Raw genomic sequence first — 19,234 nt, forward strand, 5'->3', positions numbered from 1 at the left:
CCACCAAGCTTCAGCGTAGGGATGATGCCAGGTTTCCTCCAGATGTGACGCTTGGCATTCAGGCCAAAGAGTTCAATCTTGGTTTCCTCAGACCAGAGAATCTTGTTTCACATGGTCTGAGGGTCCTTTAGGTGCCTTTTGGCAAACCAAGCGGGCTGTCATGTGCCTTTTACTTAGGAGTGGCCACTCTACCATAAAGGCCTGATTGGTGGAGTGCTGTAGAGATGGTTGTCCTTTGTCGTGGAATTATCTAATCAAGTAAGAGAGACTTTGTCATTTCTTCAAACAATCACCTTTATTCAATGTCGATTAATTATTGCAATAATGAGGCTGGTCGACCCCACACCCTTGAGTGTTGGGCCGAGTAACCTAACCTTTACTTAAATGCAGAGTACAATACAGTTGAAGTCGGAAGTTTACATACACCTCAGCCAAAAACATTTAAACTCAGTTTTTCACAATTCCTGACATTTAATCCTTGTCAAAATTCCCTGTCTTAAGTCAGTTAGGATCACCACTTTATTTTAAGACTGTGAAATGTCAGAATAATAGTAGAGAATGATTTATTTTAGCTTTTATTTTTTCCATCACATTCCCAGTGCGTCAGAAGTTTACATACACTCAATTAGTATTTGGTAGCATTGCCTTTAAATTGTTTATCTTGGTTGAAACGTTTTGGGTAGCCTTCCACAAGCTTCCCACAATAAGTTGGGTGAATTTTGGCCCATAACTCCTGACAGAGCTGGTGTAACTGAGTCTGGTTTATAGGCCTCCTTGCTCGCACACACTTTTTCGGTTCTGCCAACACATTTTCTATAGGATTGAGGTCAGGGCTTTGTGATGGCCACTCCAATACATTGACTTTGTTGTCCTTAAGCCATTTCGCCACAACTTTGGAAGTATGCTTGGGGTCATCGTTCATTTGGAAGACCCATTTGCAACCAAGCTTTAACTTTCTGACTGATGTCTTGAGATGTTGCTTTAATATATCCACATAATTTTCCTTCCTCATGATGCCATCTATTTTGTGAAGTGCACCAGTCCCTCCTGCAGCAAAGCACCCCAAAAACATGATGCTGCCACTCCCGTGCTTCACGGTTGGGATGGTGTTCCTCGGCTTGCAGGCCTCCCCCTTTTTCCTCCAAACATAATGATGGTCATTATGGCCCAACAGTTCTATTTTTGTTTCATCAGACCAGAGGACATTTATCAAAAAAGTACGATATTTGTCCCCATGTACAGTTGCAAACCGTAGTCTGGCTTTTTTATTGCGGTTTTGGAGCAGTGGCTTCTTCCTTGCTGAGCAGCCTTTCAGGTTATGTCGATATAGGACTCGTTTTACTGTGGATATTGATACTTTTGTACCTGTTTCCTCCAGCATCTTCACAAGGTCCTTTGCTGTTGTTCTGGGACTGAGTTGCACTTTTCGCACCAAAGTACGTTCATCTCTAAGAGACGAAACGCGTCTTCTTCTTGAGGGGTATGATGGCTGCGTGGTCCCATGGTGTTTATACTTGCGTACTATTGTTTGTGCAGATGAACGTGGTACCTTCAGGTGTTTGGAAATTGCTCCCAAGGATGAACCAGACTTGTGGAGGTCTACCATTGTTTTCTGAGGTCTTGGCTGATTTCTTTTGATTTTCCTGTGATGTCAAGCAAAGAGGCACTGGGTTTGAAGGTAGGCCTTTAAATACATCCACAGGTACACCTCCAATTGACTCAAATGATGTCAATTAGCCTATCAGAAGCTTCTAAAGCCATGACATCTTTTTCTTGAATGTTCCAAGCTGTTTAAAAGCACAGTCAACTTAGTGTATGTAAACTTCTGTCCCACTGGAATTGTGATACAGTGAATTATAAGTGAAATAATCTGTCTGTAAACAATTGTTGGAAAAGTTACTTGTGTCATGCACAAAGTAGATGTCCTAACCGACATGCCAAAACTATAGTTTGTTAACAGTACATTTTTGGAGTGGTTGAAAAGCAAGTTTTAATGACTCCAACCGAAGTGTATGTAAACTTCCGACTTCAACTGTATATAGCTGACACTAACAATGCTTAGTCATGGTTGGTTCAACCCCTCCCATGCAGACCAAGGAGCATAATAAGCCACTCTGAGTTCATCCTATCGTTATCTGCACGGGGTTGTTGTCTTAACCCCACCCTGGCTTAGTTTCCCAATTGCAAGGATGATTTTGAGACAATGACCGATTGTTCTACTCCTAAACTATCTCTAGTAAAACATATTCTTGTCTATGTAATGCAATCTTTAACTAATTTGTCAGCTCAAGCCATCTCTAGTGACCATATGCCCAGATTAGCTGCAGGGAACTTGAGTGGAGTCCATAAAAACACAGACACTAGTAGGACAGAAATGTCTTACTATTAGTTAAATATTAATTGTTAACTATTAATATAAAATAAATCAGGTAAATACGTAATTCTTCTCTTACACCTTCTAGAAGGTTCTCCCATCTCCACAGAGGAACTCTGGAGCTCTGTCAGTGACCATCGGGTTCTTGGTCATCTCCCTGACCAAGGCCCTTCTCCCCCGATATCTCAGTTTGGCCAGGCGGCCAGCTCTAGGAAGAGTCTTGGTGGTTCCAAACTTCTTCCATTTAAGAAAGATGGAGGCCACTGTGTTTTTGGGAACCTTCAATGCTGCAAACATTTTTTGGTACCCTTCCCCAGACCTCGACACAATCCTGTCTCAGAGCTCTACGGACAATTCCTTCGACCTCATGGCTTGGTTTTGATATGCATTGTCAACTGAGGGACCTTATATAGACATGTTTGTGCCGTTCCAAATCATGTCCAATCAATTGAATTTATCACAGCTGGACTCCAATCAAGTTGTAGAAACATCTCAAGGATGATCAATGGAAACGAGATGCACCTGAGCTCAATTTCGAGTCTCATAGCAAAGGGTCTGAATATTATGTAAATAAGGTATTTCTGTTTTCTATTTTTAATACATTTGCAAAAATGTCTATAAACCTGTTTTCACTTTGTCATTATGGGGTATTGTGTGTAGATTGATGAGGAAAATGTTTTATTTAATCAATTTTAGAATAAGACTGTAACATAACAAAATGTGGAAAAAGTCAAGGGATCTGAATACTTTCCGAATGCACTGTATGACTTGTAACTGAGAACGAAACACACAGGAGGGATGATAACAAGCTATTTTTATTGACTGCTGCCTGCAGTGTTCACACCCAATGTGCCATTGTTCACACATAGGGTAGGCCTACTAGTTACTGTATGTAAACATTTCACAAGAAATTCATATTGTATGGTTGCTTGTGAATGTCTCGTTTCCTCCATTCCTCCAAAGCTGATCACTCCATTGTATCCTTGGACTAAAAGAAACATTTAGGGAACAATAATTATTCATTAATCACATTAATCTAATTTCTAATCTCAGCCATATTTGTTGAATGGCACCAAAATTACCTATTAATAAAGGGTTGATCATACCTTGCTGCCAATTTCACGGCTCTTGGCTCTCATCTTGCTGACCTGGGACTCAGCAATGTCGGCACGCTCTTGAGCTTCCTCCAGCTCATGCTGCACCTTCCTGTACCTGGACAGGTGAGTGTTTGACTGCTCCTCCTGTAAGACAAACCAACTGGTCAAATGTAACATATATACTGTAAGCCTTATTATAAGACATTATAAAGGCTCAAACCTGCTTATAAGTTAAGTTATGGAGTGTTATATCTGCAGGCCATAGGTAAAGTGAAGTAAATGTTACCAAAGTAAATCTAGAATGCATAGTTGAAACTATGCAGTTTTATGGTATTTCTACGATAATAAGAATTCAATTTACTTACAGCCTCCTCAGACTGTCTCTTGTAGGCTTTCACTTTCAGCTGCAGCTTGTCCACCAGATCCTGGAGCCTATTCACATTCTTCTTATCCTCCTCAGTCTGTATAAATGAAAGGACGATTATGGCTTAGGGGTCAAGATTACTCTTTACAGAGTTCTTCTCATCAGATGTTGAAAGTACCTGGTAGCTGAGCTCCTTGACTCGCCTCTCATATTTGCGAACACCTTTAATAGCATCAGCTGAACGTCTCTGTTCAGTATCAACTTCACTCTCCAATTCACGGACCTTGAATGAAATAATTTGATTATAACCAAGTTATTACAGTGTATTTCCTTTGTCATTGGTGGAGTCATTAGTAGTCAGTGTGATAGTTTTCATTAAGATGATGTAGTTAGAGTTTACCCTAGACTCCAGTTTCTGGAGTTGTTTCTTTCCGCCCTTCATGGCCAGGTTCTCAGCCTCATCCAGTCGGTGCTGCAGGTCCTTCACTGTGACCTCCAGGTTCTTCTTCATCCTCTCCAGGTGAGAGCTGGTGTCCTGCTCCTTCTTCAACTCCTCTGCCATCATGGCAGCCTGCCACCATGGCATTTCATGTAGAAAAGGATAGGGATGTTACTAATCGGCAAGTACATTTTGCTGTAAGAGTTTAGATTTATATTATATGCTATAAGGACTCACATCAGTAATAGCCTTCTTGGCCTTCTCCTCAGCATTTCTTGCTTCCTGGACAGTGTCTTCCATTTCACATTGGATCTGAGTAAGGTCAACCTCCAGCTTCTTCTTGGTGTTCATAAGGCTAGTATTCTGAGAATGCAGCAGTCCAACACGCTCACTGGCATCAACCAGCTCCTGTTCGGCCACTTTGCGCCCTCTCTCTGTCTGCTCCAGGGCAACCCTCAGTTCTTCAATCTCAGCCAGCATCAAGTTATTCCTACGCTCCACTATGGCTACTTGCTCCTTCATATCATCTGAGGCGCGGACAGCATCATCAAGGTGCAATTGGGCATCCTGAGGTCAAAGGAAGAAAACTCAATGATATCATATTTGTTTCACAGCCTTCCCGAGTCAAGTCGATGTATAAAATCCATACCTTGAGTGCTCCCTGGACGTTCCTCAGCTGTTTCTGGCTTTCAGCAGCCTGGCGGTTGGCATGGCTCAGCTGAATCTCCATCTCATTGAGGTCTCCCTCCATCTTCTTTTTGATTCTCAGGGCATCATTCCTGCTCCTGATCTCAGTGTCCAGAGTGCTCTGCATGGAGTCCATCATTCTCTGGCTGTTCCTCTTGATCTGCTCTATCTCCTCATCCTTCTCTGCCAGCTTCCTGTCAACTTCACTTTTAACCTGGGTTAGCTCTAGCTGAACATGGAGAATCTTGGATTCCTCATGCTCCAGCGTAGCCTTAAAATGTATCACAATTGCAATTAAGTTATAGATGAGTAATAGACAACAGAATATATTGTACCTACTTCTCCTTCCACTTTTAAAAATGGGCATTTTATCTGTATTCTCTTTTACCTCTGCTTCCTCCAGGGCAGTCTGAAATTCTGACTTCTCAATCTCCACTGTCTTCTTTCCTTTCTCCAGCTCATGGATGGTCTTTCCAGATTCACCAATATGTTCAGTCAGGTCAGCGATTTCCTCTTTGAGAAACATGGAAATAGTGGTTATCACACAAGATGGTCAATTAGATTGCTTAAAGAGTATTTACTCTAATAAGAATATTTAAAGAAAATGTTAAACTGCATGTATTGTTTTATTGCATGTAGACATTAAAGTAACTGTCTAGTGTTTCCAGATCTCTATGTAATTTGACCTATAATTAATTACAATATGAGTGAAATAGTTTTCCTTTCAATTTTTTAAAATTAAGTATGTTAATGACAGCTTTTCTGTGTTAGAATGATGTGGGCGTACCCCAATAACAGAATGGTGTGGGCATATACCGGTCATTAAAAATATGAATGTGAGTTGACTGGCCAGCTTATGAGATGTTCACTGGACAGTTACTTTAAGTTTGTTTCAGAATGTTTGGAACATACGTTGCAGGTTCTTGTTCTCCCTCTTAAGTGTCTCCAGGTGGTCCAAACATTCTTCATAGGAGTTCTTCATCTTGAACAGCTCAGTGCTGAGAGAGCGAGCCTCTTTCAGAGACCCCTCCAGCTCTGCCTGGCCCTCCTCGTACTTCTGTTTCCACTCTGTCAGAACCTGGAAGTGTCATTAAGAAGTTCATGAATAAATTAGTGACTGAATAGGTGGATTTCATAAATTTTTCCTTGCCATCTTGTCTTTCATGGTACCTTGTCAAAGTTCCTCTGCTTCTTGTCAAGTTGGGCAGCTGAAGCATTAGCTCTCTCCACATCAATCATGAGATCCTCCACTTCACCCAGCAGTCTCTGCTTGGTCTTCTCCAGAGAAGCACACTTGGAGTTTGTTGCCTCAATTGTCTCTTGTGCGTCTTGCAGACGCTGTGCAAGCTTTTTCCTGAAAAGGTATAGAAACATGTTTTTTCTCTGATGTTTGCCATTGTAGGTATTTTGGTCATTATGAACATGTTCAATGTCTTTAATTACTTGGCATCCTCAAGCTCCTCAGTGCGCTGAATGGCATCAGTCTCATATTTGGTTCTCCACTGAGCCACCTCGCCGTTGGCTTTGGACATTCCACGCTGCAGCTCAGCCTTGGCCTCCTGCTCCTCCTCAAACTGCTCCCGGAGCAGGTCACAGTCATGGCGGGCTGATTGAACAGAATGGGCCAAGGCATTCTTGGACTTTCGGTTGATTTGTAGAGAAAGAAACCTTTCTTTAGAATTTGTTCAAAACGATTTGTACACATTTTATGTATTTCTTTGCAAACCTATTATGTGATTTATCCTACTTTCACTTCTTCCTCGATGTGCCTCTTGAGTTCCTCAACCTGCTGTGTGAAAGCTTGCTTGCCCCTGGTCAACTGGGAAACCAGAGCTTCTTTTTCCTCCAGCTGACGCCCGTATTCACCTGATTGAAGATACAATGTAGGTAATATGTTTCTAGCAGATATATTGATGATGTTTGTTTGGGTAAGTAGTGTTTCTTTGCACACTAACCATTCTCTGTCAGCAGTCTTGCCCTTAGCACACCGATGTCATTCAATTGGCGCACATGTTCATCGTTCTTGGATTTGAGCTCACTCATTTGATCCTCAAGAGAGCGGCACATTTTCTCATAGTTTCCCTGAAACAAGTACAGTTTTAGAGTTATTTGATCATGACTTGTTTTTTGACTTCAATATAAATCTGTTGTTTTTACCTTTGATTTGGAAACAGACTCCAGGTTGCTGGAGAGGTCATCAATCTCCATTTTGAATTCACTCTTCTCCTTCTCCAGCTTCTGCTTGACACGCTGGAGGTTGTCTATTTGTTCTCCCAGTTCTGCCACAGTGTCGGCCTGTTTCCTACGGAGTGCAGCAGCGGTGGCCTCATGCTGCAGGGTGGACTCTTCAAGATCACGACGCAGCTTCTGGAACTCAGCCTCACGCTTCTTGCTCATCTCAATCTGGACAGATGTTGCACCTCCAGCCTCTTCAAGCCTCTCACTGATCTCCTCAAGTTCCCTGGAGAGATCAGACCTCTGCTTCTCAACCTTGGCCCGAGCAGCACGTTCAGCCTCAATCTCCTCATCCAGCTCCTCAACCCGAGCCTGAAATACATGGTCGTATATATTCAGCCCTTGCAAAGCCAACTTGGAAATATTTTTTCGTATAGATTTGAATCACTTTAGTTAAGTGCTACGTCTTGAATCAACCTGGAGCTCCTTGATCTTCTTCTGGAGCTGAAGACCAAGTGTCTGTTCATCCTCAACCTTGTTAAGAAACTGGCTTAACTCAAAGTCCTTCCTATGTACAGTTGAATACAAGAACAGGGAATGGAGATGAAGTTGAAGTACTTTCGGTAAAATATACTAGCTTGCTTTATTATTGGCCAGCAACTTACTTCTTAATCTTCTCCTCTGACTGCTGCCTGTCATTTTCCAGATCCATTATGGATTCCTGGGACAGTTTCAGATCTCCTTCAAGCTTCCTTTTGGCTCTCTCAAGGTCCATGCGGACTTTCTTCTCTTGCTCCAGAGATCCTTCCAGCTGTTTTAACAGAGAGCAGGCATTATTGTACTGTGGTTCCACCTAAATGTGTATATGGATAATGTACTACTAGTTATAACCTCTTTTTACTCCCTCAATTCAGTTTGTTTTTTGCTCACATCATCCACTTGCTGTTCAAGCTTGGTCTTGGCTTTGGTCAGAGTGTTGACTTTGTCTTCCTCTGCCTGGAGATCATCAAGGACTTGCTGATGAGCCTCTTGGAGGGCTTTCTTCTCCTTGGTCAACTTGGCAATGGTTTCATCTTGGGAGGCCATTTCCTCCACTAGGTTTTTAACCTAAGTAGAATCATATAATGTTTCATTAACATGGTTGCCTGTATCTATAGAGATGCACAAAGGTTGTATTGAAAAATAGATAACCTTGTTTTCGGTGGCATGTTTCTCCTTCTCTACTTTGGCCAAGGTGAGCTCCAAGTCATCAATGTCTTTCTTCAGCTCAGAGCACTCATCCTCCAGTTTCCTTTTCTTGGCAGTCACCTCAGCATTGAGCTCCTCCTCATCCTCCAGCCTTTCAGTTGTCTCTTTGAGTTTGGCTTCAAGCTGGATCTTACTCTTAATGAGTCCCTCACACCTTTCCTCGGCATCATTGAGGCTCTCACCTTCCTAGAGTTATGATTATATGATATTTTATTAATTGTTTCACAATTATACTCTCAAATATAAACAAGGGTTGATGCACATTTTACTAATCCACTCCTTCAGTTACAGATGCTACTTACAGATGCTACTTGTAACGCCAAGGCATTTCTTTCATTCAGTATAGCAACCATCTTCTCTTCAAGCTCTTTCTTCTTGGACAATGCCTTTGTCAGATCCTCCTTCGTTTTTTCAAAGGTCTCCTTCATTTGGGCCATCTCCTTCTCAGTTTCAGCACTCTTTAGAAGAGGCTTGATCTTGAAGTACAGCTTCATCCATGGCCAGGTTTTGACGTTCATGAAGGAGCGGATGTTGTATTGGATGGCGAAAGTAGACTCTCTGTCAAAATCCAAACAAATAAAACAATAGTTGGATCAAGTCAATTATAAACGCAACAACTGTGTAAACCAATGAGGATGGATAGACATTTCTTTCCAGCAAAGCCTTTACCTCCTCTCGATCATCTTCATATACTCCCTCCTCATGAGAAAACCTCTGCACAGGGCCTGAGTCATGGTCACCAGAGAAGCCAGTTTCTCATCTCGCATCTCCTCCAGAGTACCCAACAGACCAGCTTTGAAGAACACCTGGAATTTAGTGTTTATTAGAAAAATATTCTAAACTCAGAGGTTCAAAGAGCATTTTAACACCTTTAAAGGAGTAATCTCGGAAACCCAGAACTAAAATATTGTGTAACTGTGTCACATACTCGATTAGGTTCTGGGGGAAGATGTATATGAGAAAAGATACTAATGAGAGTAACAGTCTCCACCTCCCTAAATGGAAACTCTCAGCCAAAGCCCCCCCTCCCCCCATTAAGAAAATGTTCCACTTGAAATCATTGCTTCAAATTATTGCTTCAAATCTCTGCCCCCACTTTAAGCACCACCTTCACCCAATCCTGACACATCCAAATAACCAGTGATGGAAAACTAAAGTACCGGAACTACCGTTGCTCGTTAGTCGTTGGATCCCACAGTCTTTTGACAGACGTTAACATTACAATACCATTTATGTTATGTAGTCTGTCCACAAGAGATTAGTAAGAGGAATAATGTTTTACCTTGGTGTGCCCAAACTTGTACTGAGTGTGGTCCACATCAATGGACCCCAAGAGCTTCTCTGAAGCCTTCTTGTTGTCCATGAACTGTCCCTCAGGGATGACTTTGGCATTCAATACTTTGTATCTGAAAGAAAAGATAGTTCAACTTCATCAATCAATACCACGCAGTATCCACACAGCTGTGTTGGATGTCACAACATCTGCAACTACTGACGATGGCTGACTTTTCAAGCGTACTGTGTATTTACCTCTGCTTGAAGTCACCATATTGGATTCTGCTGGGGAATCCCTTTCTGCAGATTCTTATACCTTCCAGCACACCATTACACCTCAGCTGGTGGATGACCAGGAAGTTTTCCATCAGACCTTGTAAACAAACGTAATGTTTTACTCATTCATTTTCATAAAACTTAAAACAAGTTCTTCTTCACAGGGTTAAAAACAATTTCCAGCTTTTTAGCACTTACCTGGTGTCTTTGATTCATTGGGAATCAAACATCGCACAAAGTGCGGATGAGTGCTCCTCAAGTTGGTCATCAGCTTGCCCAGGTTTTCCTGAAAGTTTAAGCATACTTAAATCAACAATAAACATTTGCCTTGCAAACTCCAAACTCAATTGTTGAATCTCAAACATTTTGAACAAAAGCTATTTCAGATCCACGCACACCTTAAACATATTATGATATGAATAAAATTCTAATATTTCCCCTCTCCCATCATAATGGAACATTCTCTCCATTTTTGATGAACACATACCCTGAATAGAGCAGACACTGTCTGGAAGGAGCCACCCTTCTTCTTGGCGCCACCCTTCTTGCTTGCAGCCTCTATTTGTATATTCAAAAGATAAATTCCAGCATTACAGGGATGCAAAATGTGTTAGTATTTACAGAATGCGCTAATGCCATAACTAGACTTTATGTAAATATTTTCGAAAAATCTGTGTAAACAGTGAACACTACCATCAGCTGCAGGAGTTACATAGAGATAAGCCAGCAGTTTGACTGTAGACTTCTGGTAGAGTTGCACAACAGAGTCGTTCAGGGGGTCCTTGTTCTTGTCCAGCCAGCCTGTGATACTGTATTCTACAATGCCAGCATAGTGCACAAGGGCAAAGTGGGCCTCCTTCCCTGCCTCCTTTCCTTTGGTAGGCTTTGGCTTTTGGAAGGCGGCAGTTTTGCCAAGATGCTGTTCATTCAGCTTTGTCTTGAAGGTAGTGTCAGAAGCTTTGGGGAACATGCACTCCTCTTCAAGGATGGAGAAGATGCCCATTGGCTGTTGAGGACAGAATGATTTTAATAGAGACCAGGCTTTTTTACAGTAAAATATTGATTTAAGAAATTGTTATTATGCGTACCTTCTCAATAAGCTCAATGCAGGCAGCCAAGTCCATACCAAAGTCAATGAACGCCCATTCAATTCCCTCTTTCTTGTACTCTTCTTGTTCCAGTACAAACATGTGGTGGTTGAAAAACTGTTGCAGTTTCTCATTGGTGAAGTTGATGCAAAGCTGCTCCAAGCTGTTGTACTGAAGAAAATGAAATGTTTAGGGTAGTGCATTAAGTCAGGTAGTTAGTGTAAATTGGAAGGAAGAGTAATTTGTTTACCACTCACATCAAAGATCTCAAATCCAGCGATGTCCAGCACACCAATGAAGAATTGTCTGGCCTGCTTTGTGTCTAACATCTCGTTAATACGGACGACCATCCATAAGAACATTTTCTCATAGACTGATTTACAGAGGGCCATAACCGAGTTGCCAACCTGTGGTACAGTCTGGCCCTTGGTCACCATCTCATTCCCGACCTTCACTCTGGGGTAGCACAGAGCTTTGAGCAAGTCAGCGGAGTTCAAGCCCATGAGGTAGGAGATTTTATCAGCCACTAAGATGGAAGGTAAAATGGTACTCTTACAAAGATCATACTTTTTACAAAGATCAGATATTTCAATCACCATGTTGAGTAAATATGTACTTCTTGATTTGATTTCATGCATGTAATGTACACCAGTTTGACAACGCCAGAGATTCCTGGTTGCAGTGTCTTCATCATTTTTCAATTTACCTTCAGTGCCATCAGGCTCAGCCTGCTCCTCACGCTGCTTCTGCTTGAACTTCATTGCCCCATGATGCATCACAGAACCAGTCAGCTTGAAGATGCCAATCTTCTCATCAGCAGTGAAGCCCAAAATGTCAATGGCCTCCTGTGATTTAAAGTAGAGGTGGGCTATGATTACACAAAATGGACTTCCTTTGAAAAGCAAGTTGATTTCCCTCCTATCCTGGAAGAACACTACACATCACTTCTTTCAAGTAAGAAAGAAAGACACGATTCCGTGCAACATCAATCAAAAATATTATCAAAATATGATTCATCATGCTAAGAACAAACAATTATGGCATGAAATAACATATCAATTTGACTTACGTCAGTGGCAATGAACTCGTCCACATCACAGATACTCTTGACCGTGATTTCACCCTGACTGAGCATGGGATAGTCGTAAGGGTTGGTGGTGATCAGAAGAGCATCTGGAATATGGACACATGTTTAGCAGTGACATTATTAACCAGTTCAACTCTGACACTCTCTGGTGGCATTTTCTAAATGACACATAATATTGTATACTACCCTCATACAATACATTTTGGTTACAAAACTATAAGTCTTAAGAACTGTGAGATTCTGATAAAGGTGTCAGAAACAATGTGACTATTACAGAGCCCAAGATATTTCTTGTCAAATGTTGGGGAATAAAATATTTGAAAGTCTAGGTTTGACATAAAATATGTCACCAATTACTGTTCCAAAAGGATAAATATATATTTTATATTTTATTTTTATTAAAAAGTCAGATCTTTTACCTAATGTTGTCACTCAAACATGCTCAATTTCCATCGGAACACAGACATTTTAAAAACGCAGGGCAAAGTAATCTTTCGTCTCACAGGAATCCTTTTTTTGTCTTAGAGGGAGGACATACGTCATTTATGAGGAGAAAACTGAAGTCTCTACCTATCCAGTGTGTAAATATACCCCGTCTGATTCCCAGTTCGTCCACTAGATGGCAGCAAGAAATCACATGACGTATCTTGGCCACTGTCTGGTTTCGGTAGTGAGTCACAGTGCCAAAATGGCTGAACAGATTTTCAAGCCTGACATCTTACAATGACCCTAGAAATCAGGCCTTTCAAGTGATACTTTAAAAAAAACAAGACACAGACAGGTGAAGAAACTTCAAACTTATTTAACTAATTACTTTTCCAATTATAAATGAGTGAACTAGATCAACGATCAGTGGTGGAACAAGTACCCAATTGTCATACTTGAGTATAGTAATAGAAAATGACTCAAGTAAAAGTGAAAGTCACCCAGTAAAATACTACTTGAGTAAAAGTCTAAAAGTATTTGGTTTTAATTATACTTACGTATCAAAAGTAAAACTATAAATCATCTCAAATTCCTTATATTAAGCAAATACTTTCACTTTATGGATAGCCAGGGGCACACTCGAACACTCAGACATAATTTACAAGCAAAGAATTTGTGTTTTGTGAGTCCGTTAGTCCGCCAGATCAGTGGCAATAGAGATTACCAGGGATGTTCTCTTGATTAGTGCGTGAATTGCACAGTTTTCCTGTCCTGCTAAGCATAATAAATGTAACGAGTATTTTTGGGTGTCATGAAAAATGTATGGAGTAAAATGTACATAATTTTCTTCAGGAATGTAGTGAAGTAAGAGTAAAAGTTGTCAAAAATATAAACAGTAAAGTAAAGTACAGATACCCCCAATAACTACTTAAGTAGTACTTTAAAGTATTTTTACTTAAGTACTTTACACTACTGTCAATGGTGCATGTGGAGGATGCATACAAGGTAATGTGGATGGAGAAGGAAATGTATTGCTTTGCAATGACCATCAGGGTGTACCCTATTTGGGGATAACCCCCAAACTCCCCCCCCCCCCCTTAAAAGATTTAGATGCACTATTGTAAAGTGGTTGTTCCACTGGATATCATAAGGTGAATGCACCATTTTGTAAGTCGCTCTGGATAAGAGCGTCTGCTAAATGACTTAAATGTAATGTAATGTAAATGTAACTCACCAGACCCAGTACAGGGCCCAGAACAACTTCTCAGAGTTTAACAGGCTTTTATGTAGCCCTGTTGGCCTTACGCATTCCATGTCATATTTCTGTATTTGTCTCTCACCCAGCAATTGTGGCTGGTGTCCAGTCATGAGCTGATAGAAGATGTGGTAGCTTCTCTCAGCAGACAGCTGGAATGTCACTCTAGACTTCTCCAGCAGATCTGTAGTTCAAGTATTGCATGGTTAAGAGTGTGTTGTATAACATAACATTTTTCGATGTAAATAAAAAGTATGAAAAAAAAGAAGATACTTACAAGTTTCAATATCGGCTGAAGCCAGCTTTCCGGTAGTTCCAAAATGGATTCTAATGAATTTACCCTGAACAGTCGAGACATTGTAAGTATCTCTTCAAGATTTTAACAGGCAGCAAGTAATGTGAAGTTGCATTTTAACATTACTTACAAAACGGGAGGAGTTGTCATTCCTCACAGTCTTGGCATTACCATAAGCCTCCAGCAGAGGGTTAGCTGCAATGATTTGATCCTCCAGCGACCCCTAGAGATGACATGATATAGCAAACTTTATAAATTAAGAGTTTAATTCCAAAATGCTAAACAATATATACATTTTCAGAAACATTGGTAAATTCGCTTTTATTGTTTAAAGAAATTATTAAAGAGATTGGTGTGTTTTTTCACTATCTAATCATGGCACGGGGTTGTTCAATGACAGACATGTATTTGTTTAAAATCTATCACTTGGGCCTCCCGAGTGGCGCAGCGGTCATGTCGGTCATTTTAAAAACCCCACGCCAACGCGTCACTACAGACCCGGGTTCGATCCCAGGCTGTGTCACAACCGGCCATGACCGGGAGTACTGTAGGGCAGCCCACAATTGGTCCAGCTTCGTCCGGGTTAGGGGAGGGTTTGGCCAGGGGGGTTTTACTTGGCTCATCGCGCTCTAGCAACAATTTGTGGCAAGCCAAGCCGATGAGACAAGATCGTAATTGGGTCGCAATTGGATATCATGAAATTGGGGAGAAAAAGGGGGGTAAAATACAATAAAATAATAAATAAAAATCTATGACTTGATGGTTTCATTTCATAGAGACAAATACGTTTTTTTGCTAAATGCTCTAAATCCGCCTCACTCTTAGAGAAATAAGTAGTACTGCTAGGTTTTACACAGTCAAATGTAACAAATAACTAGACTTTAAAAAATGTTATAAAAAAAATCATGACATCATTTCTTTTTAAAATACAGTAATATACGATCTGTATGTAAAACATGTACATTTGGTATTTTAGTCATTTAGCAGATTATCTTATCCAGAGCAGCTTACAGTAAGTGCATTCATCTTAAGATACTGTAGCTTGGTAAGCCAACCACATATCACAATCAAATATACAGGATACAAACATTCCATTCCAGCTAAAGAATGGATATATAGCATTTTGTAAAAAAAATTACATTTTCATACACATCTAAAATTTCTGATGAAAAAACACAAATGTAAGCTGACTGATTCTGTGAAGTTTTGGAAATAAACTCTTCATATCTACTTCCATGGACTTCCTTAACTGGGGTGTCATAGGCCCCATCTGAAATGTACCCTTAGACCACTGGAGGCTGAAGGACAGCTCATAATAATGGCCGGAACGGAGCAAATGGAATGGCATCAAACACATGGAAACCACGTGTTTGATGTATTTGATATCATTCTACTCATTCTGCTCCAGCCACTACCACGAACCCGTCCTCCCCAATTAAGGTGCCACCAACCTCCTGTGCCCTAGACCCTACAATGCAATTGTGTAGATCTGAGATGCTATAAGCGACATGGTGAAACTTTCACCTGGCCTATTAGAGAGCAAAATGACGCTATTACCATATGGATTGCTCCTGTCAAAATGCGTAGGGTTTCGTGATCCATTTGGGATTGGGCCATGGCCATTGAAACTGATGGGCATTGTGGAGAGCCGTATCAAGTGTACAAAGCTCAAGTGTACAAAGCTCCACACTGGAGCCAGGGGTTTAATCCCTGCATCCACCCTTCCCACTACATCTCCTACCTGCCTGTATCCCTCTTTCGTTTCATAACTGTCTAAATAAAGTGTCAAAATACCCTTAAAATATATTTTTAAATGAATAAGGAAGCGCACTACTTTCAGTTTTATGCATTTGTACTGAAAAAAAGATATAGGCCTAAACAATATTATTTATTTTCTGAATAATGAATTTAAATAACAATAGCATGATGCCTCTGCCTAAAATCAACATACTTTAATCTCGACATACTGTATTTGCACGGTATATACAATAATGTGTCTCACCTTTATTTTCCCAGAAGCAGCAGCTGCTGCTTGTTCCTTCTTGCCTCCAGCCACTGCGATTGTCGCGAAGTACTGGATGACACGTTTGGTGTTCACAGTCTTTCCTGCACCGGATTCTCCGCTGCGGGGAGGAAACACTCAAAATAAACACTTTACACAGTTGTTTTCTGTTCAAAATGATTGAAGACTAAAGACTTAATGAAGTTGATACATTCATTAGGCTACACAGACACAGTTGCTTACGTAATGAGGATTGACTGGTTTTCACGATCTGCAAGAGGGAAAAATATCAAAGATTAGCCTATGTTGAGGAGAAAATAAAGTGGCCTTCCCTTTTTCAGTTAATTTAAATTGCACCAATAAGTGAGCATACCAGTGAGCATGTGCTGATAGGCATTATCAGAGATGGAGAAGATGTGGGGTGGGGCCTCAATTCTCTTTTTGCCTCTGTAAGCATTCACAACCGACTGGTCGTACACTGGGAGCCACTTGTAGGGGTTCACAGTGACGCAGAACAGCCCAGAGTAGGTCTGTAATAGAGGGGAATAATGTTGGTTAACATTTCAACTCTCCATTGATTCATGTCTTGACCGCTAGATTATCTTTCATTTAAACTCACGTAGATCATCCATGCTGCGTAACGCTCTTTGAGGTTATACAACACTGTGGCCTCATTGAGGTGGGTCATCATGGCCATGTCCTCAATTTTGTCGTACTTTGGAGGGTTCATGGGGTGGATATCATCCTCTTTTACAGTGATGGTCTGTGGCAAAAAAATACACATAAAAGAGATGAATTATTAATCTAAAATGTTACTTACCTTGTATGTACTAATCCATTTTTATTAGAGTGCTGAGATAGAGATACATTATGTCACTTACTTGCCCACATAGCGTTTTGACAGTGGCTTTGCCACCCTCTCTACTCTGGAGAACCCCTTTGAGGTACATCTCTTTGGGCTCAACCACAAAGAAAGCTGATTTGGCATCAAAGGGAGCGGCCTGGGCCGTAATCCTCTCCCTTTCCGGCTTGCGGAGGTAGATGGCCGCCGCGCCAAAGCACTGCATCTCTGAGTCCCCCATGGTGGCTCTTTACTGTTAGAATGTAGTGCAGTGTTGTTAACAAAGACTCAGATACCAACAAAATATAAACAATGGAGAAATGCGACTTTAGATTTTGACTTATGATAGGTTAAGTCAGTTGTACTAAGCCCATGCGGCATAAGTTATAGGCTATTCACCGAGAATCACTGGGTAACAAATGTTGGTGGCACCTTAATTGGGGAGGATGGGCTTGTGGTAATGACTGGAGAGGAATTGTGGAATGGTATCAAATACATCAAAAAGCTGGTTTCCATGTGTTTGATGCCATTCTATTCGCTCCGTTCCGGTCATTATTATGAGCTGTCCTCCCTTCAGCAGCCTACTGTGGTGGGTACATTAGTTGAAATGATCATTGAACAAGATGTTACAGATGATGCCTTTAAGAGTTGGAATCCTTCTCATTATTAACGTCTTAAAAAGAGAAGATAACCCCACTGTAATGTATTGACTTCACTCGGACTAAAGGGAATCATTGAAAGGTACTTGAGCGGTGGTTGGACACATTGACAGCATACAACACTATACACTAAGTTAACCTTATGGTATGTTGTCACTTCATGACTACTATGGTAACTATCTCAAGGTCAAGGCCATCAGACTGTTAAATAGCCATAATCACTAGCACAGAGAGGCTGCTGCCTATATGCACGGACTTGAAATCATTTGCCACTTTAATAAATGGAACACTAGTCACTTTAATAATGTAACTTTAATAATGTTTACATATCTTGCATTACTCATCTCATATGTATTTACTGTATTCTAAACTATTCTACAGTATCTTAGTCTATGCCGCTCTGACATTGCTCGTCCAAATATTTATATATTCTTAATTCCATTCCTTTACTTAAATTTGTGTGTATTGGGTATATGTTGTGGAATTGTTAGATATTACTTGTTAGATATTGCTGCGCTGCCGGAACTAGAAGCACAAGCATTTCGCAACACCCGCAATAACATCTGCTAAACACGTGTATGTGACCAATAAAATGTGATTTGATTTGAGATTTGATTTGATTTGAACTGCAGATACACAAACTGAAGGTAACTGAAGGTACACAAAACAATTATTAAATTGTAATGACAAGACCTTAGCCAAATTAGTAACTAATAATTAACATTCTTGGTACTGTATATGTGATAACACAAAAATGTAACATTTTATAACTACATGTAATGTTTGCAAAGTAAAGTGTTTTACCTTGTTGGACACCAACAGTGCAGGTAGGTCTCTGGCAGCCTTTGAACAGAATACCTAAAAAGACAAAACATTAATTTAGTATTTTACAGCTTCCTCTACATTTTTAAATGTATAATGTTAAATCAGATAATGCAATATAGAGTGACTCTAATAATTAAGATATAGCGATTAAGATTATAATCAAAGAAATAATCAGAACGTTTGATCATTTCAATGTGCTTGTTATCTATGAGCAAAGCAAGACTAAACTGATGTACCATCTGTGCTGGAGCATGACTTACCTTAGCTGGGTCCCTGTCTGTCCTGATAGGAGTGGTGTCGCTTCTTATATAGAGGGACGAGTGCTCTCAGGAGATTACTACTTGATCTCATTGGTCATGTCTTTTGGCTTTGTTTGGCAGTAACCTCTAGACTGCTAGCTGACGGGTGACTGCATCATGAAATATTCCATGATTTATCTCACATATAATCATGGGCATCAGTGGCGTCATTGTTTTGAATGATTTCAATATTTTGTTGTATATATATATATATATATATATATATATATAGATCTTATTTTAAGTGTTTTACAAGATATGTAAATATGTGTTTTGTGGTGTGCAGTGAAAACATTGACTCAACCTATGATGAAATCTCTACAAAATCTCAAATGAGGTGTGAGAGGTTTTTGTCAAGCATTTTTTAACACTCAAGCTTTGTTTCAAGTAGTGCACAGAAAATATTTGATTCAAGGTTAGGTCAATCTATGGTTCTTACTCTTCTTTTTTAACGTTCACTGGCACAACAGAATATCCTCATTTAGCCGTGACATCTTGAAATGTCATTGGTATACTGTTGCA

General features: G+C 40.4%; 1 protein-coding gene across 1 annotated transcript; it reads right to left on the reverse strand.

Moving 5' to 3' along the window:
* Window positions 1-3,171: 3,171 nt before the first annotated feature.
* LOC106565367 (myosin heavy chain, fast skeletal muscle) lies at window positions 3,172-18,448 on the reverse strand. The gene is made up of 38 exons (XM_014132387.3): window positions 18,393-18,448; window positions 16,970-17,182; window positions 16,708-16,851; window positions 16,462-16,618; window positions 16,332-16,359; window positions 16,089-16,209; window positions 14,217-14,309; window positions 14,069-14,132; window positions 13,877-13,975; window positions 12,093-12,196; window positions 11,730-11,868; window positions 11,281-11,549; window positions 11,024-11,194; window positions 10,629-10,941; window positions 10,423-10,493; window positions 10,134-10,221; window positions 9,915-10,032; window positions 9,667-9,790; window positions 9,054-9,190; window positions 8,687-8,942; window positions 8,328-8,570; window positions 8,067-8,243; window positions 7,802-7,947; window positions 7,614-7,704; window positions 7,119-7,508; window positions 6,917-7,043; window positions 6,709-6,827; window positions 6,405-6,601; window positions 6,132-6,315; window positions 5,874-6,039; window positions 5,350-5,474; window positions 4,924-5,232; window positions 4,512-4,841; window positions 4,236-4,406; window positions 4,014-4,118; window positions 3,837-3,932; window positions 3,481-3,615; window positions 3,172-3,362 (listed from the first exon to the last, which is right to left on the reverse strand). Exons 2-38 carry the CDS (start codon window positions 17,168-17,170, stop codon window positions 3,342-3,344), a joined length of 5,829 nt encoding a protein of 1,942 aa, XP_013987862.3. The 5' UTR covers window positions 17,171-17,182; window positions 18,393-18,448; the 3' UTR covers window positions 3,172-3,341.
* Between the last annotated feature and the right edge of the window lie 786 nt (window positions 18,449-19,234).

This window comes from Salmo salar, chromosome 12 (assembly GCF_965601325.2).
Source record: "Salmo salar chromosome 12, fSalSal1, whole genome shotgun sequence".
NCBI lineage: Eukaryota > Metazoa > Chordata > Actinopteri > Salmoniformes > Salmonidae > Salmo > Salmo salar.